Below are 25,414 nucleotides of genomic sequence, written 5' to 3' on the forward strand. Positions count from 1 at the left end.
TACAGAGCAGGTTGAATCTCAGGTTCAGGCACACATACTGTAGATTGTCCAAGTAGTTATTTTTTATTTTCTTTAGGCCTTACAGGGGCTATTTTGAACATTTGTCCGGGAAAGCTGTTTGCGAGTATATGAAAACACTTGTGCCCATCTGCCCATCCCCACCAAACCAGACATCCTGGACCCAGAAGATGGTAGCTGTTAATCACCCGGTTCTGCCTCAACTCCCCATCACACCCTAATTAACTTATACATGGCATGCTACACAACAAAATAATATTGACCCTATGAATCTGTTGGTTAAGAGGACTCCTTGTCCTACCGGAGACTGCTGTAGACGGCTGTACCAGAGTACATTTGGAAGCACATTTTTAAATGTGGTCAAATCATTTCAGACCCCAACCCTCTTTCTTTTGTTATCGATATTTACTTTGGCAACAGGATCTGGAGGCCGTCTAGTCTGGTGGACCCCTAAACCAATAGTGAAGGTTTTGGAACAGTTAGCAGAGTAAGTGTAATATCTGTAGCTTCGAAAGGTAAATCATCAAAAACTATTGACAGAAACAGCAACTAGAAGGGTAAGCAGCAACTAACGGGTCACAATATTAATAACATAGATATTGGTATAGTTAATAAACTAGAGAATTCGCAGATGACACAAAAATTGGAGTAATGGCTGACACTGAGGAGGCAGCAAAAACAATTCAAAACACTTGGGCAAGCTTCAGAAATGGGTGAACACTTAGAAAATGCATTAGTGCAAAGAAGGGACATCAATTAAAAATACAAGATCGGACAAACTATCAGAGAGGAAGCAACCTCTGAAAAGAATTTAGAAATTTATGTTGACGCAACATTTGTATCATCTAATCAAGGTGCAGAAGTTATTAAAATGCAAATAAATGTTATTTTATACTGTATTGTGAAAAACTGTTGAATATAAATCAAAGGACATTATGTTCAGGCTATATAATGCACTCGGGAGCCTACACTTGGAGTATTGTGTGCAGTTCTGCTCAACGCGCTACAAGAAAGAAAGACATAGCAGCACTTGAAGCTGTGTACAGAAGAGCAACCAGGTGAATCCCAGGACTTCAGGACATGTCCTACTGCGACAGACTCAGAGAATGAAAACTGCTTAGTCTCAAGCAGAGAAGACTGCATGTGGCCTAACTCAGGCCTTCAAAATTTTTCGAAGATAAAATAGATCCAGCAGAATTTAAATTTAATTTAAAGATGAATCATTGAGGACACCAGTTGAATTTAAAGAGAAGTGCATTGAGGACAGAAGCCAGGAAGAACATCTTTATTCAAAGAGTTGTAGAAATCTGATGGATTTAATGATTATCAATTGTTTCTGAAACTTATTTCTTAATATTATTTATTGCTCTTGGGTTGGCGCTGATGAGGTAACCTCATTATCTCTCATTGTCTATTCTCCAACACCCTAGCAGTACTCAAATTATCTGATGATCCTGCCTGTAGTGTTAGTTCCAGTTTCCTCAGAGTCCCATTTCCTGTACACCAGGAGTTATGTTTTTCCTAAACCCTACTGTCGCTCTGCTTACAGCCTCTGTAACAGCATCAAAAGCTTGTCTAGATTCTGGTTCCGCTCCACCATATTTACCTGCACAAATTACGAGAAAGACACGGCTCCTGTTGTCTATCTGTTATACTCACCTACACATCTTTGCAAAAGTAATTAAGAAATCTTTAGGGTGGTCACCTGTTTTACAGCTAAACCCATCAGACATTCTCGTTTCGTTATCAAATTTTCAAATGCAGCAACAGATAATTCTGTTCTCACTATTTTATTTCCATTGTTTCCAAAAATACCAAATAAAGAAGAGTCTTGAGCCATCGTTATAAATGAACTCCAGAAGTGGACATCCTTTATTTACACCAACATGTGGAGTCCCCACGTGCTCTTGTTAATGCAACATGGCAGACAGAAGAAGTCATTGAAAGTTTTTGATACTGCTCGTTGTCCAACTTCATCTCTGCTATCAATAAACTATCAATGTGACCAGTGGCGTAGGAAGGTGGGTGCGGCCCGCACCAGGTACTAGCTCTGAGGGGGTGACAAAAAATTGCTGGTTTTGTATTAATGCGCCTTTTTGTTACATAAAATAACATGTCAAATAATTTACATGGGCTTTAACAACCCCTAATTGCAGCAAATTGCAGGTGAACGATATGATGCTGTAATGATTTAATATTATTGTGTGGTGCGGGATGTTCTGTCTCGTTTCTTTTGAACTATGCTGGTGCTCAAGTAAACAAACAACCGGTCCTGTGACTCATTGTCTCATCCCTGCCACAAATATATCATCACCCCAAGTCGTTCTGTGCAACAAGATGATATTTTTAACCCGAACATCATAATAATATAGTCAGTGCGAAATGTTTTAGACAATGGGGTGGGTAGGTATTGTCCACTCTAGAACCAACCATAAAGTAAACAAGTTTACTTTAGGATCATTCTGCGAGCGAACGGACAATATCTCCCTCCCCATCCCACTATCTTAAGGCCCCTATATATACGAGCCGGGACACAAGACAAAATCATGTGTCACAATTCTGGTTAATTGGTGATTTGGCGTAATTTTTGCCGACAAATCAGAGGCCAAGAAGGGGCAATATTGGGAAATTATCATTGGTGTTCTCTTGATCTGTTCTGTTGAATCATGTGAGAGGAGTTTTTCGAAACTCAAACTAATTAAGAATTATCTCAGATCCACTATGAACCAAGCACGACTCTCTAGCTTAGCCTTTTGTCAATTGAGAATAGTGTAGCTGAAGGTATCGATTTTGATGACGCAATTTAAAAATTTGCAGAACAAAAAGTTAGAAAGAAGAGATTCTAAGTATCATATTAAAGTACAGTTTGTTGGATTACAGCCTAGAGAACGAAACTTGTAAACAACTGAGTTTTCATTAAATTGTATTATAATAATAATAAAGGTATGCACTAGGTACTATCACTATGAAAGAAGATTTCTTACATTGTACATTAAACTGGCTTATTAATAAAAAGGCATTTTACTTTTTTTTATTCATAAAAAAATTGTTTACAAAATAATTAACATTATACCCTCTTTACTTAACCAATTGAATAAAAAAAATGCTTTCTCAATAAATTTCATTTTATATTTTGGTGGACATGGGGGTGACAAGTTTAAACTCCGCACCGGGTGCCACCAGACCTTGCTACGCCACTGAATGTGACATAGTTTCACATAGCAGAATGAGGACAAATTAGTACGGATAATGGTCATTCTGTACGCTTCTGTTTGTCACTTAGTGTGTGTCACCCATATTAAGCAGAAAAAAAAATACTTTCGATCCCAAACTAGGTGGTATGGTAGTAAACGCTGCTATTTAACATCTCCAGAATTCTGACTGAAATCCGATCAGCATCACAGACATGCGCCTACTTAATGTGGTTTTTGCTGGAAACTCAAAGACATATCTGCCTTAAGCTGGCCCACGTGAGACAGTGTGGTGTGACATGATGTGATGGAGAGACGGCTAGTCCAGGGGTCGTTCCCAAATTGTGAAAAGTTGTGGCAGGATAGTCAATTGCTCCCTACAACCATAAAATGCATACATGGGTTAGAAAATGAATGAATGAATACAGGATTAAAAAGATTCTAGCAGTTACATGGCATGCAGTCTTCTTGACAGGTTGCACATTTTTCAGTTGCTGAGAGAATTTCCACTCCTCTTATAGCAGTCGGTAATGAAATAATGATATGCTAGAGTAGGCCTTGTCATTAGACTTGAAACTCCTAAATGAGTTTTAATGAAGTGTTTACTGCATTACCATTTTGTTTTAATTAAAAAGGCAAATACACTGATTATTATATATATGAGAAAACAAGTTTTTCCAATTTGTCACATTTTCATGACTTGATCAAAGCAAACAAAATGCAGAGTTGCTTTATATTATCAAGCAAAAGCCTTCATTGGGTTTTTCTTCCACTCGGGCAGAGCAGCCAGCTTCTTGGAGACGTCATCTTTAATGGGCCAGCCCCAGACTTTGAAAAATGGAACGAGGTTTCTCTTTACTTGGTGAGAAAACTTTTCAGCCCATAGATTCATCTTGGCTTTATTATCCAAATTCTCCATGATGGACATTTTCTGATAGTCAGAAAAGAGTGCAATGAAAGGCTCCCATCCAAAGCCTTCCTGCAGCTGAAGGAAAAAGAAAAGGTTAATAGCTGATTTGTTTATAAATCCATTACATGAATTAAAATCAGGAGTGGTCTCCTCTCGACTTTCTCGTATACTCAGATATGGGGATGGATATTTGAGGAGTAAACCGCAAGACAATCATTATTATTTTTATATTATGTACATTAAAGTACCGTCAATAAATATCAAATCAAATTAATAATATATTGAACAATTATTATAAAAGTAAAGCTGAATAAATTGGACTCTGCAGCTGCATGAATAAAAGGTAAAGTACCACTTCCAGTTAGCGGAAATAGCCCAAAAGTTGTTAGAAATCTGTATCTACTACTTGTATTTAAAATTTGGTTGATCTAAGTGAAAGCGTACACAAGTTATCATGTTTATATACATACACACAGACAGAAAGACACACACACATAATTCCAAAAATGGTATTTTTGGTCTCACGGAGGTCTAAAACGTCAAGATTACTCAAAATCTCAAAATGGAATTTTTGGAGGATTGTGCTGTGACAAGTGGGCACTGCTTAGTGATGTGAGTGTTGAACCACGACATTTAAAGATAAGCACAACGAATCCGACACAAATTCCCAGGTTTACTGACTTATAAAAACCATAACGTGGCCAATATACACCATGGTGGGACACAGGAAATGCTACTAATAAAAGCTAATAAAAGTCTTCCTGGATACTCATTCGAAACTCTCATAGAAGCTGCCTTTTGTAAAGATAGCCCACCTGTAAGTAGGTCTCCAAGCAGACCCAAACGGTCCAGTCCTCCAGACGGGCTCCACCTTTTATGTATGTCTTCATTCTTTTTTGTCTGGACTCTACAGTAAGCTGAGGGTGAGCCTTGCTTCGTGGGAGATCCAGGACCTTCTCATGGATGTACACAGACCAGAGGTTACAGGTGGCTTCAGTAGTGTGAGGGGGGAACTCCCACACATTCCTTTGCTGGTTGTGTCCAAGTTCATGTATTGGACCCCATATGGGATTATTCCGCATGAACTGTACATCAGTAATATCATGAACTGATTCTAAGTGAAGCATCACCGGATAGCCTGAGTGCATCCAACCTGAAATAAAGAACAGAGTTATGTTATGGCAGAGTGACTGTAGCGACACCATTCGATGTTCATGTAATAATGGAGTGGACTCAGCTGGCATGTGATGTTTGCTACCATTACAACAAATGAGAAATCATCAGATTGTGGAAGGGCAGGTCCTCGGCTTAACAATCAGGAGGCCATTTTAACTAAACAATCATATATATTCTCATCTTCGAGTGGGGCGTGGTATTGTGGTAGGAGTGGTTCCAGTGTGGGATATGGGAGCTGACGGCCCTGGACTTTTGGGGCACCCATGACCTTTATTAGTGCTGGAGCTGTGATTGCAGTAGTGTTAGAAGTACAAGTGTTAGAAGGGGAGCAGAAATCAGGCTATGAGAACAGCATCAGGATAGACAGGTAGGAAAAGCCAGCCAGAGAGTGTGAGGAAAGGCAGCACGGTGGATGACTCCGCGATGGACTGAAGGATCAGTGCTCTAGGGGTGGATCGTTCCTACTGATTTGTTGTTGAGGAGTGGGGCAACTGGGGTGGCATCCGCCCCAGATTTCTGAGGTACGTTGAGTGAATGAGAAGGAAGACTGGCTTAGCCGCTCGACGGAGAGTTGAGAGGTGAGGGCCGCGGCCGTAATGTCTTTGGCCAGCTGAGTGAGCAATGGGTGAGCTGGGGAGATGAAGAATTGTTGTGCTGGGCTCATGTATTGGAGGAAGGAAGGACCCGATGTCTGTTGGTTTTACTCTCATTTTAGTATGGATTTTAACTTCACGGACTGACACGTTTTTTTAGGATTATTTATTTCTTGAAGAGAGCACTGCACTTTAATCTGTTTTTGTCTGTTTTTAATAAAAGTGCTGAACACCTGTTACACCTACCTTTTGATTTGTGAGTGTCCTCATCTGCCTAGCTCATCATGACTGTTGATGGTGTCGCATTCAAGAGAGAAGTGGGAGCATGAAGCCGACCTGCACCGTCATACAGATTAACGTAATCAAATCAGACATACCTGCACATATCTGAACATCGGCCACAATGCGCTCAGGCCTCGGGAAGTGTTCAGGCACAGCAGCGAGTTCAGCAATGCCCTTGGTGATGCGATTCCACAGTTTGAGGAGAGGCTCTGGATTGGTGACACTGGAGATTTTGTTTGTCGGAACAGTCAGTATAATATTGTCTGCCTCTAGTTCTGCCCAGGGTGCCGCATTTAGATTAAGGGATTTCTGCCACTCTGCCACGCAGCTTTGTCCTGCAGTCACATAAGAACAGCACACATCTTAAACGTAGTGAAGCAAAGACAGCAAAAACCATTATTATGCATGCTGTGCGGTCGCAGTGATCAAGCTATAACACATTTAAAAGGATTCAGACACCTGCTATGCATAAAAAAAATTCATAGATACTGATACCAAGTCTGAAGTACGGGGCCGGAGCAGCTCCCTCTACTGTGATAGTGACAGTGCCAAGCTCACTTCCTTTGGGCACAACAATATAAATCAAGCCACCCCACAGGTTAAATATGGAAATTCTCTCGCAGTTAATAGGCACTCTTCGGATCACCACTGGAGGGCGCTTCAGTTTATCCAGGTGATTCAAATCATCAGAATGGCAGCCTATCTGTACCTACGAGAAAACAGAAAACGTTCATATGAGGGGCTAAGAAAGCTGGCCAATCTCCTGACATCTGACTTTTAAAGTCTACAGACTCGGATACAAAATAAATAAATAAATGGATGCAGACATTTCCAGCAATAGCTTCTTCACCATTGAAGGTTATGTTTCATGTTCACTTTACACTGTGGCTTTTAACGTATTCTCTTCTAAATGGACAAAGACTTAATTAATAGGCAGCTTGACGAATTCTCACCTTTCAAAAAAATTAAATGCAACAAATGTAATACATAATATTATTTTTACCAACACCCTAAAATATAATTATAGCAAGTGTGTAAATCAAAAATAATGAAATTAAAATAATAACCTTTTTAAACTTTTTAAAACTTCAATTTGTGTTTACTGAATTTGACAGTACCATGGATCTAATTCCTGATATTTGGTTTTTAACTAATTTATGGACCCTCGAAATAACTTACATAATCACAAAAGGAAGAAAGAATAGTTGAGGAAAACAATCATCACTTTGACTTACAAGCACATGCTCAACTGACGTTAAGTATCATATTTGCTTTATTAGGTAGCCCTGCCCTTCCAATAAATTGACAATTTAATGGGTGACAGCAAAGATATTAAAAAAATAAACTTAGGTACAACACTTGACTCTGCCCCTTCCACTCTGGGGAGAATAAGGCCACTGGGTTCCTGGAAGTAGGTGTCACTTATTTGAAGGAAGCTGCCACTTGACAGAACTCCAGTTGTGACTAAGTGTGTTTCTTTTGCTGCAAGACCAAAGAGCCAGGGCCAATTTACCCACAACAACGGGCATAGATAGATAGATAGATAGATAGATAGATAGATAGATAGATAGATAGATAGATAGATAGATAGATAGATAGATAGATAGATAGATATTGTTGTGATTTTGAATCATAACATCACCTTGAAAAACATACAAACAAACACACGTATCTAGGATATGAAACTGTTGCTAGAAATGAATGCCAACGTCAAAAGACGTCACAGGGTATTCTACCTAACGGAGTATCACGGCATTCCAAACTGCAATAAACAAAAATGAACTTGTACTGCCCTCTAGTGGAGATCAATGGTTAAATCACCTTGGGTGGATTTAAACAAAATGATTGCAGTCGTCTTCTTTCTGAACGCTTGAAGATCATTTGTTCCTACTGCTGTGAGATTTTATAACTCTGCTGTCAACATGAATGATTCATGACTTGGTCACCACTCTTCCTTCTGACACTGTAACAATCAATTGTACTTTTACTGTTTATATTGTGTTCTCCTTACCTTTATTAATATTTTGTAATAATTTTTTACTAATGTGCTTGAGTCACTGGACACCTGAATTTTCATGAGAGAATGAAAAAAGTATCTATCTATCTATCTATCTATCTATCTATCTATCTATCTATCTATCTATCTATCTATCTATCTATCTATCTAAGATAGTGCCGGTTGGGAAGCATGCACTGGTACAGCGCGTTGTCACACCCACCACATGACGAAACAGCTCAGGATCCCGGTTGACAACCTCCCAGGCAGACATGTGGTCAGTCCCATCCTCAGGACCCTCTATCTGCTGCAGCCAGGTGTTGTGTGGGCAGCCCCTCGGCTTGGTCCAGCCACTTGGGTCCTCAATAATGAAGATCCTGCGCGCTGGGTCACCCTTGGGGAATCATGCCATATGGCTGTAGTGCTGTAACTGACACTCCTTCACAATGCAGGTAATGTGCCTCATTCAGAACTCCATGAGCAACTGCTCACTTGACACAAAGTCAAACCAGCAGTACCCAAGGATTCTCTGAAGAGACACAGTACCGAAGGAGTCCAGTCTTCATCTCAGGCCACTGGATAGCGTCCATGTCTCGCAACCATAAAGCAAGAGGGGAAGCACCAGAACCCTGAAGACTTGGACCTTCATTATTGCAAAGATACCGGGAGCACCAAGTGAAAAACTGAAAAACTGTCTGTGTGTAAGGGCTGTCACAATCATTGTCAGGTACTTGCTAAATTTTAATGGATGCTTGTTGTCTGCAAATTGTTGATGGGTTGCTCACATTCTGTTCATCAGCTTTCTGCCACTGGAGCATATCAGTGGCACTGAAGAGGGTATACCAGAGGGCACAGCTCACCACAGATGGGGTATGGCGGCGGACAGCCCATTCAAGTTCCACTACAGTAAACAAAGTGTAGGAAAGACAAAGAGATGCAAATTGGAAGACTAGGACGTTTACCCTTATTCTATATAGTGCCATGAACAGTATGCATCATCACAAAGTGATTTACAGAGCAATGCAAGAATAAGTTAAAGGATTAAAAAAAGCAGTCAGTTGCTTTGTGTCATCACTTGTATTCTTGTAATCCTTATATTTGACTTGCCTTATATTCTTCTGATTTAAACATGTTATTTGCCTATGATTATTCCAAGTTAACTGCTCTCTGACAGTAATAATTCAATAGTAAATGTGTAGATTACTTCCAAGAATGTGTTCATAGAGATAATCATCACACTTTACTTAAACAAAATTACAGTAATAAAATAAGAAAAAAATCCATCTATACTCCATCTTAACACACAGCTGTTCAATACGCCTTAACATTTAGATAATGGACTGCACTATTAAGGTAACATTGTACAAACTAAACGTCAGTTATTCTTTGATACAGGAAGATGCTCAAAGCTGCTGAGTAATAAAAAAAATGGTTTTAAGAAAACCAAAAAGAAAAAGGATAAGAAGTAGCTTGTACTTACTTGCCAGCCAGCTCCAACAACTGCTGTGGGGACACAAACCTGTGCAGTGTGTCCTTCGTGCAGGAACAGGCCAGTGCTTCTCCAGGCTGTGTCCCCTAGAATGTCAAGTCACCACATGTTTGATTTGCATACGTAAGGAAGGAAAAAAATAACCTCTCATTTTAAAGCCACGTCAGGGCTCTTGAGCTGTACCTTTGTTGGTTCCATTGACCTGAACACGGACAACAGGGGAAGTTTTCACCTTCGTAGTTTGCAACTCTCCTTGCATATGTGGAAGTTCACCAACATCATTGCAAAGATTTAACAACATCTTGTCTTCTGGTTTCATTGAAGACCAGTACTGCATAGGACAAATTGTTATTCCCGATTTTCTCAGTAGATCTTTCAAATGCTCACACATATTATAGTACTGGGCATCACTGGAGGCCTTCATTTTCAAGAAGGAACAACAATCCCGTCCAAGGTTGTGGAGCCAGGAAGACTCAAGATGATTCAAAGCTGTCTTTTTGTGAACGTGATCCATGAATCTAACAAGGGCCTTACGAAAATGGTAACCCTGTTCAATTTTTTTAACTCTGGGGGCTAAATAAACCTTATTGTCCATGGTAGATGATGTTATGCTAATTCCAAATTTATTGAGGATTTTGTTTCCCGGATATCCAGCAACAGCATCCTGGTCATGATGGGAGTAGGACCACCACCATGCTTGGCCACCAATGAGAAGCCCTCCTCCTTCTGATACAAACTCATGGATCTGGTGCGCCTGGTGGTCACTGTATGAAGTACAACAGTAGACATTTGTACCTCCTTTGAGATCGGAGAGCTCGCAGCTGAAGCCTTCCTGAATCAGCGTTTCATACAGGTGCTTTTGGTCCTTCTGAATGCAGACCTTGGCTCCTTTCTCAGCCCCCAGCCAGTGTAGAGCATTGCAAACAAATGTCTTTAGATGAGTGAGATATCCCTCATGTGACAACACAACGATTTTGCCTTTTCCATAATAAGATGCTGCAATCAGAGTCTGGTTATGGTCATCCAAGAGAACAGGAAATGCTAACTGGCCATGGACCAGTAAAGATGAAGGTATGCAGTTAACATTTAAATTGAATTCCGTAATTCCAAGTAAAAGGCTTTGTAAATCCATCTCGATGTTCTTGAGTTCCCTAAGAAAAAAGGTGATATTTGGGGCTTAAAAAAAATCACATGAAGGCGATATACTTGAAGTATGATATCTGCTCACCCATTGTAAAATATGTCACGTGGTCAGATTGCTCGGGAAGTCACATCTCACCATACCCTTGTAGGCCTCTAACACATTCCCATATGGTGTAGCGTTAACTGTCACAAGTCTGGTCCTGTCACAGGATGATATTCCTGTGGCTTTTTACTTTCTAGAGGATGAAATTGCAAATTTAACTCCATGCATTCTCATCCTGCCATTCATCCAGTCCTATCCCCCACCATTAAACTCTGACCCTACTCACGCTTTCATTTAGGCCATTTTTAAAGCCTAAGCTTGCAGACCTGCTATTGTGGGCAGTGGTCGTTCCAAATTCAAGTTATGCAAAATTCCAAAAAATAAATAAATAAACAAATGCACAAGTCATTTGTTTTTACTTTACTTGAGCTAACACCTAAATAATGTGAATGGGGGGGTCTTGGTTCAGGATCAGAATGCAGACTTACCCTGTCCGAATGAGTGTATTCTGAACTCTTGGACACTAATAAACTGATCTTGGCAGGCCTCATTGTCATAGTTTTATGTTTGGACTTCAAGAGGAGGTGTTCGCCAGATGTCTCGTGGCTCATGACCTGCTGTCTCTGATGAGGGTCATAGTCCCCTTCTCAGACCCCATCCTCTCTTAGACAACAATACTGGGAAATGAACGCGGGTCAAGGGAATCACAGCCGCCAGTTATAAGGCTGATCTAAACAGAGAACTCCATTTCTTAGTTGGCGATCTGACCTAGCTGCTGACTTTGTGATGAAACATCATACGCTACACTGAGCGTCTTTCACTGTGCACACACCTCAGGTAACAAATACCTTGTTAAACTGAAATGCAGGGTGTTTCTTGACTGTACCAGGTTTTTGAAATATTGTGCTAACAGATCACTTTTATTTAATTAATTTGAGATGAACTGAAAGAGGTTTAAGGGACATTCAGAAGGGATGTCACTCACTGTCCAGGTCAAAATACAATTAAGAGATTAACAAACAAGGAAAAGACGTTACATTAAATTCAAAGTCAAAAGCAAAACTAAAATCCATATATTTAAAATAAATGCTTATTTTGATGATAGGGAATTGTCAGTTTTAAATAAGAAGCATTTCTAGAACATTCTGATGAGCTCATATGATGAAATTCCTGTATTTATGATTGTGGTGTGTTTGTTTTCAGTCTTCTGGCATTGTGTATTTTATTCCTTTTAATTTATTGTTTTAACCTAGACTTTTGCGATTATATTATGAATTATTTATGTTCTGTGTATTTTTACCTGCTGTTTAAAACTATTTATATTTGCTACTAGCCAGTACAAATTATTGAGTTTGTTTTTCTGTGGCCTATTTGCCATTTTGAATATCCATGAAGCACACTGAGCATGGGAAAGGCGCTCTATAAATAAAGTCTCTTTATTATTATTGAACACTCTAACACTTATTATTGAACACTGTAACCATCTCAAAAGTACTGTGTGCATTTTTAAGTCCAATTCTCGACATCTCTCCATGTCCTCCAGATAAGACTCAAAACATGAGGTCTGGTAACCAGAATAAAATTAGAACACAAAGTAAAACTTCCTGCAGGGCACATTACACACATTCAGCCATTCCTCCATTTGTAGCTTTGCTAACCAAACATCTACCACATGTGTCAAATCCCAAAGGTAAGACTGACTGAACCAATTAAGAGTTTAAAAACCTGAACATTAAACTCAAGTACTCACAGGACTAAGGCTGAACTGGAAGGTATCTCTTGGCAGACTTTGAACTCTCCTTTCTCTCCATAGTGAGATGTAAAGTAGACCCCTGAAACACTGGTCACACTATTCCCAGGGAAATGCTTCAGGACATCCACTCCCTTATGACCAGATGCCCAGTGCCATGCCTGGCCAGCTATCAGAAGAGAGCCTCCATTCTTCAAAAACTGGATGAGCTCCCCAGCTTGTGAATCATTGTAGGCATCCATGCAGTACACTTTCATGTTGCTGATGAATTTATCGACGGATTGCACATTGAACCCGGCATTGCGAAGATGGCCGCTGAGAAAGGTCAGACTGGTGTGAACTCCCACAGCAGCTTCAGGTGTCGGACTGAGCCAAGAAACTGCATTCAATAAAAACGGACCAAACTCGGGACATTTAAGGTAAACCTCATGGGCCAGAATAACCAGGCGACCCTTGCCGTATGTGGATGCTGCCACCAACACCTGACCTTTATCATTCACTGCCACAGGGATGGCGGAAGGTCCAATCAGCAGGAGCTCACAGGGCACAGCCTCCCCAGTGAAACGGAACACATTCACATCTTTGACCAGATTCTTATATGTAGAGACAAGATCCATTCTTTAAGAAGGTCAAATCCTGCAGATTTGTATGGCTTAAACCTAAAGGAAATGGAGAAGACTATTAGATGTCAGCCCATGGGACTGATGACAATGTAGAGGTCAATCAATATTTGTTTTGTATAATGAATTTGATAGCAATCATTATCAAAAAAAATTCTTTCACCACATCAGTATCCAGCATCACACTTAGTGAAATTAGAAATAATAAATGTTGAGGTGATTCATGGACAAACAATGACGGATGAAAAAACTAAGTGAGGGTTTGTCAAGCCAAGTACAGAAAAAAAACAGGTAAAGAGCTAGAAGAACAAAGGAGTTACACGTTATACACTACTATACAACAGAAGTACTGTATAATCTTAAACTTGATTAAAAAAAAGAAATGAAGAGCATGTGCAAATAACATTACAATAGTGATGTGTGCACTACCATGAAAACAAATTTTAAAAATTGGGAGTGCTCTCCCCTCGACTTTCTTAGATACTCAGATATGGTTATCGATATTATATAGGAGTAAACCACAAGACAACAATTATATTTTAATATTATGTACTTTAAGGAACCATCCACAACAGATCAAATTTATAATTTATTGAACAATTATTGTAAAAGTAAAGTTGAATAAGACTGTGCAGCAGCATGAATAAAAAAGTACCACTTCCGGTTAGCAGAAATAGGTCAAAGGTTAATAGAAATCTACGTTTTGTACCGAATACTTGCATGCAAAATTTGGTTGAGCTAAGTGAAAGCGTACTCAAGATATCATGTTTACACACACACAGACAGACATAATTCTAAAAATGGTGGGGGAGGTCCAGGCCTGGTCTTAGGTATTATTTGGCCCTAGGCGAAAGGGGGGTCCAGGGGCCCCCTGAGGGGGGTGGAGCCCCTCTGGAAGCTCTGTGAAATGCGTGAAAATTAGACCAAGGAGTCGATCTGGGGCCCTAGGCGGTCGCCTACTTCGCCTATGCCTAAGGCCGGGCCTGATTGGGACAAATAATGCTGTAGTATATTTAAGTATATATGACAATTGCTCACTCGGACAATTTGTTTTGGGGGCCCCCAAGAAGGCGGGGGCCCTAAGCTATAGCTTGTGTAGCTTAAACATAAATCCTGCACCTCCCAGAGGTCTAAAATGTTGTGATTTATCAAAATCTCGACATCGAATTTTTGGACGATTCCAATAGTTTATATACAAGAAAGTAAGGAAAATATACTTCATCAAATATTTAAGCAACTGAATAAAAATAATATATAAAAAAGATTCATCCGGGAGGGGCTCAGAGTAGAGCCGCTGCTCCTCCGCATCGAGAGGAGTCAGATGAGGTGGCTCGGGCATCTAATCAAGATGCCTCCTGGACGCCTGGAGGTGTTCTGGGCACGTCTAACCGGGAGGAGGCCCCGGGGAAGACCCAGGGCACGCTGGAGGGACTATGTCTCTCGGCTGGCCTGGGAACGCCTTGGGATTCACTTGGAAGAGCTAGAAGAAGTGGCCGGGGAGAGGAAAGTCTGGGCATCTCTGCTCAAGCTGCTGCCCCCGCGACACGACCCCGAATAAGCGGAAGAGGATGGATGGATGGATATAAAAAAAGATCATAATAAAAAATAAAATACTTCTTCATCCCTGAGCGTTTACACACTTTAAGCTAATCCTTGAGTTTGTACTTCATATGAATTCTGCTCAAAAATGCCACCAGACGCCTTGTCTCAACACTAGTGGCATATTATCGAGTACACTATAAATGAACTGCATAACTAAAATTATTTTCACTTTGGCAAAATTCACCTAAACGCGCACAACACCTAGAGGAAATCGATTTAACCTTTCCGTTTTTCACCTTCCTCAAATTAAGAATGCACCTGACTTTGAACTCAAATATCAAGCAGTAGCTCATGGCTAACCGATGTCAACCGTTCATTAATCATTAGATATCCGGGGGAGTTTTAAATCAAAATGGACTCAAGTTTAATTTGATCTTTTTCTCTGTTTTCATGTCGCTTCCAATTATGTCTGAATCCTCTCTTTTACTGTATTCTCTTTGGAACCTACAGTATATGACGTGACACGCTCTTTCTGAAAATGTAGAGGTAACATGGTTCCTGCAGACGTTATGACCCTTAGCATCAGGACGTACACAATGCCAATCAGACAGAAAAAAAGAAAAAGGATAATGATTAAAAGTTAACACTCATTTGTGAATTAACATAATAACTTGATGATGCAAAAAATGATAGGACGGAGAGAATAACTGGAGAGAATGGGCCTGGTGCCACGGAGTGGGTTTGATTCTGCTGCTGAAGAGACGGGGTTTACTACGTGGGTCGATTTCCTGAAATAGGCATGAAGGGAGAGGTCTGTACAGAGTTTTTCTTCTTCACGTCATAAATGGGCTTAGAGCAGCTGATGCCCCTAGTTAACTGTATGATAAACTTGGGTGAATCTCTGTATCTTATTTGGATCGTGCTCCTCTAACTTTACCATCCCTAGTTGAATGAGACGAAAGGGTTCATACAACTCTTTTGTCGAAAACGTTTTGAAGACATCGCTCAAGGATACTTTAATAGAAAAACGGAACTGTGATCAGACATAATGAGTCGTGTCACCGGTGCATTGACAATCGATCATTCTAAACTGCTTGAATAACTACGCGATGGTTCATGCTAGAAACAAAAGTGCGGAAAACGATCTTTCAAATGATTCGTTGGTGATGCCTGTAATCTGAAGTGAAGGCTAAAAAAGCTTAATATAATTTTATAGATCGTGCTGCTTTAATCGACTGCATTTTTATCCACTTCCTCATCATTATCTGTCATAAAAGCACCGAGAATACTGCTCTGAATCAGCGGAACTCAAATTTGAATTAGCTGTACTTATAAGACAGCTTCCTTAACCAATCAGATCACGTAATCTGCTCCCTCAAAGCGGAAGTAGCTGCAGTCATAGACAGGACCCGCTTTACTAACACGGAAAAGGACAATATTCGTTTATAAAGCATAATTTATCACTAGTTAGAATTTATTATAAGATTGAGGCAGTCCGTTTGTAACTACGGGTTGATCGCATGTTGCACGACCTCAAGCCGGAGACTGTCTGTAGATAAAAAAAATAACTATAAACTACTAATACTAATATGATTTTTTTTACGGTGATACTGTACTTAGTACTTTTTTCTTCTAAAACAAGTTTAATGTTCAGTGGGTTAACTGTTGAAATTGCAAACCTAAATTAACAGGCTTCACCACCCTGGATTCTTTTATGTGAAATGTTTTACTCGACAGTTCATTTTCACGGCATTTCAGTAGGCCTATACAATTAAAAATATTTTTTTTCTGATGATAGAACAATGACATTTATTTGTTTTATCGTTTATTTAATCAAAATTATCATATTTATAGTTATTCGGAATTTATTGGAAATGGTCCATTCCAACTACCATGAAATAATTTTGCTAGTTTTGCAAACATGCAAAAGGAATCTAAAAATCAGAACAAGGTTTATGTGAGGTACATCATTTATGGTCAGATGGCCTCTGCTTCACTAATAACGAGTTTGGCATTACTGTACTTATATGGATGCTCCACCTTCCAACAACTTCCGGAAACCTCATGGTACATTTATATTGTACAGAAATACGCCTGTAATCTGCCTATCGAGTATTGTCAAACAATAAAATAAGCAGCTTTCAAAATATTAAATACCAGGAAAGAAGGTATGCCGCTTGAAAGGAATACTGAGGAGAAGCATTAGTTTTGCCAAACAGAGGAAAACAAGATAACCGAACCACAGGTGATCAGTTGGATAACGATAAAACGTTCAAATAAAGAACGGAGCTGGTGACGCACCTGGTTGATTGCCTAAATATTATTTCTAAACTTTTTTTCCTGTGCGAGAATAATCTTTACCTTTTCTTTCAACTCCATCAAATAAACGTCTAATGTTTTGTAGAAAATGAAAGCGGATAAATAAATGAGTGGTGTTTGAACTTACCTGATGGGACAGGGCAACCAGGTTAAACCTTTTACTGCGTATTTGTAACGGTATAGCCAGTTTTTTCTCTTTTCAATGCCAACACCTCGTTCCTGGGGCTTGCTGGAAAAGTACCGTCACTGCCCGACCCAAGTACCTCCCACAAGGGAAACTCCAGCCGTGAATGCTCGCTCGAGCATAAAAACATCGTCAGGGTTTGCCAGCGACCAAACCCTTAATGTGTGTTTAACTAAATCAACAAGCGTTTGAAAAATACTCATTTCAGCGGAAAGCAATTATGAACGGTATAGCTCACATGCAAAATTGCATTATCTTTACCTGCCCGGTCTATTGTTGGTTTTCTAGACTTTACTTACTGAAAAATAAATCATCGTGTAATCTTATGCGACAAAACTCACAGTCATTCTCGTCAATGAAAATCTTTCCTTAATTACGTCTGGTGTTTTCCAAATGAAATATGCACTTTCAAAAATACCCAATAGTACCCCCCCTGGCGGTGACCACGGAACACAACAATGCTGAGCTTCTAAGCTCCAAGTCCGTGGCACTTTACCAAGCCAAGGGGGCTGCCTTCTGCTGTTCCGGAATAGGAAATGCCCCGTTAAAGCTCTCTCTCCCCCAGTCCTTTTATCACGAAGGAATCCTGGCAGGGTAAGAGACCCAGCGTCCGTTACACTGTAGAGATTCCGATCAGTGCTTATAAACCAGTGGACCTGACTCAGCTGGCATGCTCTTTCTTATAATAATCAAGGTAATACAGTATCAGCCTCTTCAAAGAAAACCAAAGTGAACATTCAAATAATCCCCTCCAAATGTCATTGTGTATTGGAGCTCAGGGCTCAGGGCTTCAGCTCAGGTCTCCACTTTTTATTCCATCACACTGGACATCGAATCAGAACCTGTAGTCAGTGACCATCCAGCACACGGTGGTCATCCACATCTGCACTGATATCAAAAATAATATTTATATGTAAGTCTAAACATATTTATACCAAGAGTTTAAGAAAATAGGAAGTCAATATGCAAATGAAAAACCTCCAACATAGGATATGTGTAAATGCTGCCCTCTTGTGGCCACATTTAGAATTAAAATACAAACTTTTCTTACATTTTTAAATTCCTTTTTCCAGTATTTTTAAACATTATGGCTGTGTTGAATCCTTGGCACATCTAATTTCAGGCCAATCATAGCCTCTGCTGTTCAGAGCTTTATTGGGTTTTCTTTTCAAGAGGTTTGACTGGCTGGTGAGGGGGGCACCGGGGTGGTATGGGACTTGAAAAGGGAATCTCATGCGGCGTGGAGAGATCGGTGGTGACACACCTGTCAGTAAAAGGTTATTATCATACGCCAGTCTAAACAGACAGTGACCACTAGATAGATAGATAGATAGATAGATAGATAGATACTTTATTAATCCCGATGGGAAATTCACATTCTTCAGCAGCAGCATACTGATACAATAAATAATATTAAATTAAAGAATGATAATAATACAGGTGAAAAAAACAGACAATAACTATGTATAATGTTAAATATTAACGTTTACCCCCCCTGGTGGAATTAAAGAGTCGCATAGTTTGGGGGAGGAACGATCTCCTCAATCTGTCTGTGGAGCAGGACAGTGACAGCAGTCTGTCGCTGAAGCTGCTCTTCTGTCTGGAGATGACATTATTTAGTGGATGCAGTGGATTCTCCATAATTGATAGGAGCCTGCTGAGCGCCCTTCACTCTGCCACAGATGTTAAACTGTCCAGCTCCATGCCAACAATAGAGCCTGCCTTCCTCACCAGTTTGTCCAGGCGTGAGGCGTCTTTCCTCTTAATGCTGCCTCCCCAGCACACCACTGCGTAGAAGAGGGCGCTCACCACAACTGTTTGATAGAACATCTGCAGCATCTTATTGCAGATGTTGAAGGAAGCCAGCCTTCTAAGGAAGTATAACCGGCTTTGTCCTTTCTTGCACAGCACATCAGTATTGGCAGTCCAGTCTAATTTATCATCCAGCTGCACTCCCAGATATTTATAGGTCTGCACCATCTGCACACAGTCACCTTTGATGATCACTGGGTCTATGAGGGGTCTGGGCCTCCTAAAATCCACCACCAGCTCCTTGGTTTTGCTGGTGTTCAGGTGTAGGTGGTTTGAGTCGGGGCGGTAGATCAGGTTTGTTATCAACAGCACCACAGAGGAGTCCGTGTTCCGTTAGTTATTTTCAGGTAAGCATACTCAAGGTTTAACAAGAAGATATACAGTAGGTATTATTATCGGACTTCATTATAATGTATTGTTTTTTATTAACATTGAGTTCCATTTAGTATGTAATTTCAGTTGGTTATAGAGGACTGGTGGCATGTTAATTTCATTTCTAAGTATATCACAATTCAGAAAACAAACCCTACAAATATTTGCCCTCTATGAGCATTTTGTACAATTCGAAAACAGTTTAGTTTATTTATGCTTCTAATGTTTTAGTTAATGGATTTCTTTATTATTTTGATCTCTCTGCCAGAGCACACTTACTCACCCACAGATGCCAGCCCCCCCATTCAAGTTCGGAACATTGATATTCTTCTAGTCAGTAAGTCATCATCATCATCACATCTTATCATGCCACTGCCGTATCCAGGTAAGAGCAGCGTTATTAGCATCCTTAAGATCTTCATCGGTACATGTAGGGCCTCGGGGACATTCATGGAGAATGTGGTCCATTATTTGGGTGGGCTCACCACAGTGACATTTAGCACTTGTTGTGAGGCCCCATCTAAATAGGTTGTCCCTTGTTTTGCCCACCTTTGACCTAGCTCGGTTAAGCGTGACCCAGTCTTTCCTAGAGAGGGGTGTTCCATTGGGTAGATGCTCTTGAGGTGTAAGAAGAGCTTCATTGGGAGGGCTACAGTCAGTCTCTTGCCACCTCTTAAGCCTATGTTTTATGGACTGCTTTGGATTACGGGTTTCCACTGTGGCGAAACTCAGTCGAGAAGGTAGTCGGCGATTTACCTCCTGGTGATGGTGAAGTGGGTGTCTGGAGTCCATCAGTTGCTTGAACCTTTCTACTCTTTAACTACTTTCTTGTCGTATATGGGGAGGTGTGATCCCAGCCAGCCTGTATAAAGCAGGAAGGCACGTTGTTCGTAATGTGCCGGTGATAATTTGGCATGCACTATTTAGCTCAGGGTCAACCTTGTTGGCATGGGTTGACCTAGCCCACACTGGTGCACAATACTCTGCTGTTGAATAACAGACTACCATGGCCATTGATCACAGGGTCTTAGGGTCTGCTTCCCAGGATGTGTTTGCTAGCTTGCTAAGGAGATTATTCCTGCTGGATATCTTCTTTTTGAGTTTAAAAATATGTTCTTTAAAAGTCAATGTCCTCTCCAGAGTGATGCCTAAGTAAACAGAATGTTTGGTGTTCTTCAGTACTTCGTTATTCCGCCTGATCTCTAGAGTTGTGTTTGCTTGTCTATTGTTAAGATGAAAGGTACAGACCTGTGTCTTTCCTGGGTTGGCATTAAGGAACCATTTAGTGTAATACTCTGAGAGGTTGTTGAGGGCATTGGTAAGTCTCTTTTGGATATCTTGGAAGGAAACAGACTGGGAGGCTAAGCAGAGATCATCTGCATAAATGAACCTCCTAATGTTGTAACATATATATTGAACAGAACAGGAGCCAGCACTGAACCTTCAGGAAGTCCATTTTCTGATTCCTCCAGCGACTCTTTTTACCGTCCATTTCTACGTAGAACCTTCTGTTGACCAGTAGTGACTCGATTATATAAACCAATGGTCTATTTTGTATGGTTCTAGCAAATTTCAAAAGAAGTGCTCTGTGGTTCACTGTATCATAGGCAGCGGAAAGTTCTACAAACACTGCCCCTGTAATTAGTTTCTGCTCAAACCCATCTTCAATGTATTAAGTTAGGTTCAAGACTTGGCCACAACAGGATTGACCGGGACGAAAGCCCGCTTGGTCTGGTGACATTTGATCCTCGATGGTTGGGGATATGTGTGCCAGTATCATCCTTTCATATACCTTATATAAGATGCATAACAGTGAAATTGGGCGGTAACTTTATGGATCTTCTGGGTTTTTTTCAGGTTTCAGTAGTGCCACAACTTTTGCTCTTCTCCAGATCATCGGGATGTGATATGATGTGGCACAGATGTTAAACAATGAGAGAAGTCACTGTTTAGTTTTATCACCAAAGTGCTGTATGATCTCTGTTGTAATCCCGTCTAATCCAGCATCTTTACCAGGCTTCAGTTGTTTTAAAGCGTTATTCAGTTCTTCTATGACAAATGGATCAAAGTGGTTGTCATTGGTGTTCATGTCTCGACCCATGTCTTTTTTCATTTTCTTGAGATAACCTTTTTCCTTACTTGGTGGTTTCTTGTTGAGTAACAACTGGTGTGCCACCACATTAGGTGTTACAACTGCCGTACGTTTGGGAGGTTTCTTATCAAAATTTAGTTTCCTAATTGTAGCCAAGGCCATTTTGCTATTACTAGTCATATCGATGTTCATTATGACTTTCTTCCACCGATCTTTCCTTTCCCCACTTAACAAGGTCATTAGGGTTTCCCCAAGCTCTATTGTATTCTCAGCAAAGGGGTTCACATTATATGCTTGAATGTAATCTCTGTAAAGAGCCTTGGTTTCTTCGCTGAGGCCTAAGATGTGCTCTTTCCAACAGCCCCTTTGGGATGTTACTTTTAGAGCACTCTTATACAGTATGCTGGATAGCACTGTGGGATGGGTCTAATATTTAAGATGTCAGCTTCCAGGTCTGCTATACATTTCTCCCGTTTGGCTTTCCAAAAGTTAAACCTTGGTTTTGATTTTGTCTCTCTAGGTCTTATGGGCTTAAAGTCAATTAGGATCGGTCAGTGTTGGGATTTAGGTATGGGATTTGTGGTGGAATTTTCAAAGTTTGGGTAGTGTCTTGATGATGCAAAAACCAGGTCTGGAGTGTACCCCCATTTCCAGTGAGCACTTTGGAAGGATGGCTTATCTTTAGCATTGTAGAGAATTATGAGGTTATTAGAAAGTGCCCATTCTTCCACAGCTTTACCATCTTTATTGGTTTGACTGTATCCCCACATGGTATTGTGACTATTAAAGTCACCTACTCTGAGGTGAGCTTTTGTTTCAAGCTGGACTTCCTGGGGCCACTTAAATGGAGTTGGAGGTGGCTTGTACACCGAGATGATGTTCAGGTGTTCCATTTCCATAGACAGGATCTCAGTCCCCTTGTTTGTAAAATCTCTGCTTGTCAGGATGGTGGATTTGTCCCGAACATATATCGCACTTCCGTGAAACTGAGCTTGGGTGGAAAATGACAAGGTCCCTTCCTGGTATTGTGGGAGGTGCAGAGGTCTTATGGGTCTCCTGCAGGCATATAACGTCAGCATTGAGTGATTTAAGGAGTTGCTCTTTGTTGGCAGACATGCCTTCAGCATTGAAGGTAACAACTCTAAACTTGGACATTTTCGGGGCTGAGGGTTTATCCTTTTACCACCCCTGGATGAGTGCAGTGGACTGTGTAGTGTAGCAATTGGTCTCTGTTTGGTAGGGCAGATTAACAGGGGAACCACGAGAAGATTTGCTACATGCCCCCAGTCAGTAAGTGACAGGTGGTCGGTGTGGTATAGCTATTAATGCCATAGCAGAGAACGTGAGACTGAGGTACTGTCTCCCGCGGAGGAGTATAAATATCTCAGGGTCTTGTCCACTAGTGAGGGAAGAAGGGCTCGAATGGTGGATCGGCGCAGACTGCGGATGTTTTACCAGTCAGTCGTGGTGAATGAAGATGGTGCTGAGCCGACAGGCAAAGCTGTCGATTTACCAATCGAGCTTAGTTCCTACCGTTAGCTATGGCCATGAACTGTGCGTATTGACCGGAGCACTAGATCACAGGTACGAGCGGCGGAAATGAGTTTCAGGATGTCTGGCCTCAGCCTTCGAGAAGGGGTGTGGAGCGCAGACGAGGTGGTTCAGACATCTGATAGGATGCCTTCTGGACGCCTGCCTTGGGAGATGTTTTTAGGCATGTCCAACTGGGAACATAATAATAACGTAGTTTATTAATTTCAGACATACGACATGGATTGTTGTGCTCTTATGGCAAACACTCACACTTAAAACACACTATAGGGCTAACGTAGTGTCGCCTGTTCACCTAACCTGCGTGTCTTTGGACATTGCGTGGAAGCTATAGCAAACCCACGCAGACACGGGAAGAACAGGTGAACTTACAGTCAGGCAACCACTGCGCCACTGTGCTGTCTTGTGAGCCCGGATGACACGTTTTAAAATGTTGACATCAGAATTAGAAAACATAATATCAACTTTTAAAACGCTATCAAGTAATTTGAATTTTGATATCAAGAAAGACAATTAAATTCTGAAATTCTGAAAAGGCTTCACTTATTCCAATATACAGTATCGTTGACAACACCAACGGCAGATGACAGGCTGCCTTCTCCACATTCTCTAAATCCTATTGGATAGTCGTAGCAGCCTATCGGGTTTTACTGATGGGCGGTGCAGTCCCTCACCCTCTTCGCCCATTGGGTGCAGTCAGACTCAGTTGAAAATTAGTGGAAAACGGGCTCACGTGTGCGAGGGGGGGCGTCGCCTTCGGCCCTTCACAGTAACCGGTCAGGCGAAAGTCTAGGAGTTCTTTAATGTTTTTGTTATGAACGTTAGTGGTTTTATAAATTAATTAAAGTTTTGTTGAAGACAGGCGGCTGGGACCTGTTTAATTTGCTACTTTTTAAACCTAAGCCAGAAGCAAGAAGAATTCGGTTCACGTCAGCAACGGGAAACAGGTAAGTGTTGTTATTATTATTATTTGTATAATTTTGTATTATTACAGTAAGTTAGTCAATGGGATTCTGCATCATCGCCTGCGCTACTGTGGTTGTTGAAGCACGGAAGATAAGGTGACAGCTGACAGCCCACACGGAGCTGTAACTGAGCATAACAATGTAAAACTGGAACAAGCGGACAAATGTCGAGTCTTCTGACTGGCACGCATTGTTTCAGTTACTTGGACTTATGAGATGTGCATGGCAGGCATGTCGTTTAGTTTTGAAGTGAGGTATCTGCGTATTCATTGTGTTACTAAGGAAGACTTTTTAGTAACGAAGCCGAGGTAGCGGTCTTACAGTTTGAGTTTTAATAGTGATGGCGCTGTCCAGAAGACAGGTGTGTGTCAGTGGACGGGTCGAGCTGTCAGATTCCGAGTTGTGTTTTTGAAGTGATCTTTCCAGATTCCAGTAAACCCTGTGTCTGCTGTATGAGACACTGAAGGTGGGTTTCATTGGCACATGAGGGCAGATGTCGAGGTCACTTACTGACTTGAAAACTGTAGTTCATTTATTGTCAAAAGGTAGGAGGAATCCAATCGACATGCGACATCCCCCGTTTTGAGATCCCACACGCCATTAGGAGCCTTTTAATAACAGGACTATTTAGAATGTCAGTATATCTAAGTGACTGTTTTATTTCAGTGGGTCTCATGGATGGGAAACGATGTTTATAACGCCGCACGTTCATGATCAGCTGTTATTAAAATAAAATACAGTTTTATAGCCCCTTTTTCAAGCTATAGTGCCTTAGTTGTCCTGTAGCAGAGCGAACTAAATGAGATTTACGTGATTTTGCAGCAGCAGTTAGAGCATTCATTGTACTGTTAGGTTTTTCCTGGCCAGTGACACGCACGCGCACACGAGATGGTGGCACGGGACAGCAGTGCGCGCTCACAGGCCGGTGTCTCCGCTCTAGGGCCAATGCCTTGTCTTGCATTACCGGGTAGTGAGGTGTCTTCACGCACTCCATAGCTCTCCGGACAGAGGTGCAGGATAGACCCCCAAATGACACAGAACGATCATTACAATAGCCAGGGGGTGTTATTTATAACGTAAATGCAGTTGCCGTTGTTAACACGTAACCTTTTTTCTTGTTCTTCTTCTAAACATCAACAGCATTACACCACAATACATAATGTTTGCAATTAAACCAGACATAAAACAAAGCCATAAAAAATAAAGTGGGTTCCAGAAGCCCTCCAAACTGTTTCCTTTCTCCAAACCAGTGCTCAACTAAAATGTTTTTGCTGTTGCCTGTATCATGAAAAAGGAATTGGGTTCAAATTCTGCAGCGTTTTGGGGGCGCAGAAGGGCTCACGCGGTAAGAGACTTCAGGACAGCA

At 40.9% G+C, this 25,414-nt stretch overlaps 1 protein-coding gene across 3 annotated transcripts in view; it reads right to left on the reverse strand.

Annotated features, from left to right (window-relative positions):
- Positions 1-3,459: 3,459 nt before the first annotated feature.
- Positions 3,460-25,414, reverse strand: part of LOC114668962 (TRPM8 channel-associated factor homolog) — a 60,853-nt gene continuing 38,898 nt past the window's right edge. The window contains exons 1-8 of one of the 3 annotated variants that reach the window (XM_028825011.2): positions 17,598-17,614; positions 12,592-13,250; positions 9,839-10,806; positions 9,647-9,741; positions 6,666-6,879; positions 6,266-6,505; positions 4,935-5,272; positions 3,460-4,194 (exon numbers count right to left, since the gene is read on the reverse strand). In XM_028825011.2, the coding sequence (XP_028680844.1) occupies positions 3,949-4,194; positions 4,935-5,272; positions 6,266-6,505; positions 6,666-6,879; positions 9,647-9,741; positions 9,839-10,806; positions 12,592-13,208 (2,718 nt within the window). In that variant the 5' untranslated portion in view covers positions 13,209-13,250; positions 17,598-17,614 and the 3' untranslated portion in view covers positions 3,460-3,948. Of the gene's footprint in view, positions 4,195-4,934; positions 5,273-6,265; positions 6,506-6,665; positions 6,880-9,646; positions 9,742-9,838; positions 10,807-12,591; positions 13,251-17,199; positions 17,306-17,597; positions 17,615-25,414 lie in introns of those variants that run through there. The other 2 variants (XM_028825010.2, XM_051921396.1) reach the window with 2 other exon arrangements.

The sequence above is a fragment of the Erpetoichthys calabaricus genome, chromosome 18 (genome assembly GCF_900747795.2).
Source record: "Erpetoichthys calabaricus chromosome 18, fErpCal1.3, whole genome shotgun sequence".
Classification (NCBI taxonomy): domain Eukaryota; kingdom Metazoa; phylum Chordata; class Cladistia; order Polypteriformes; family Polypteridae; genus Erpetoichthys; species Erpetoichthys calabaricus.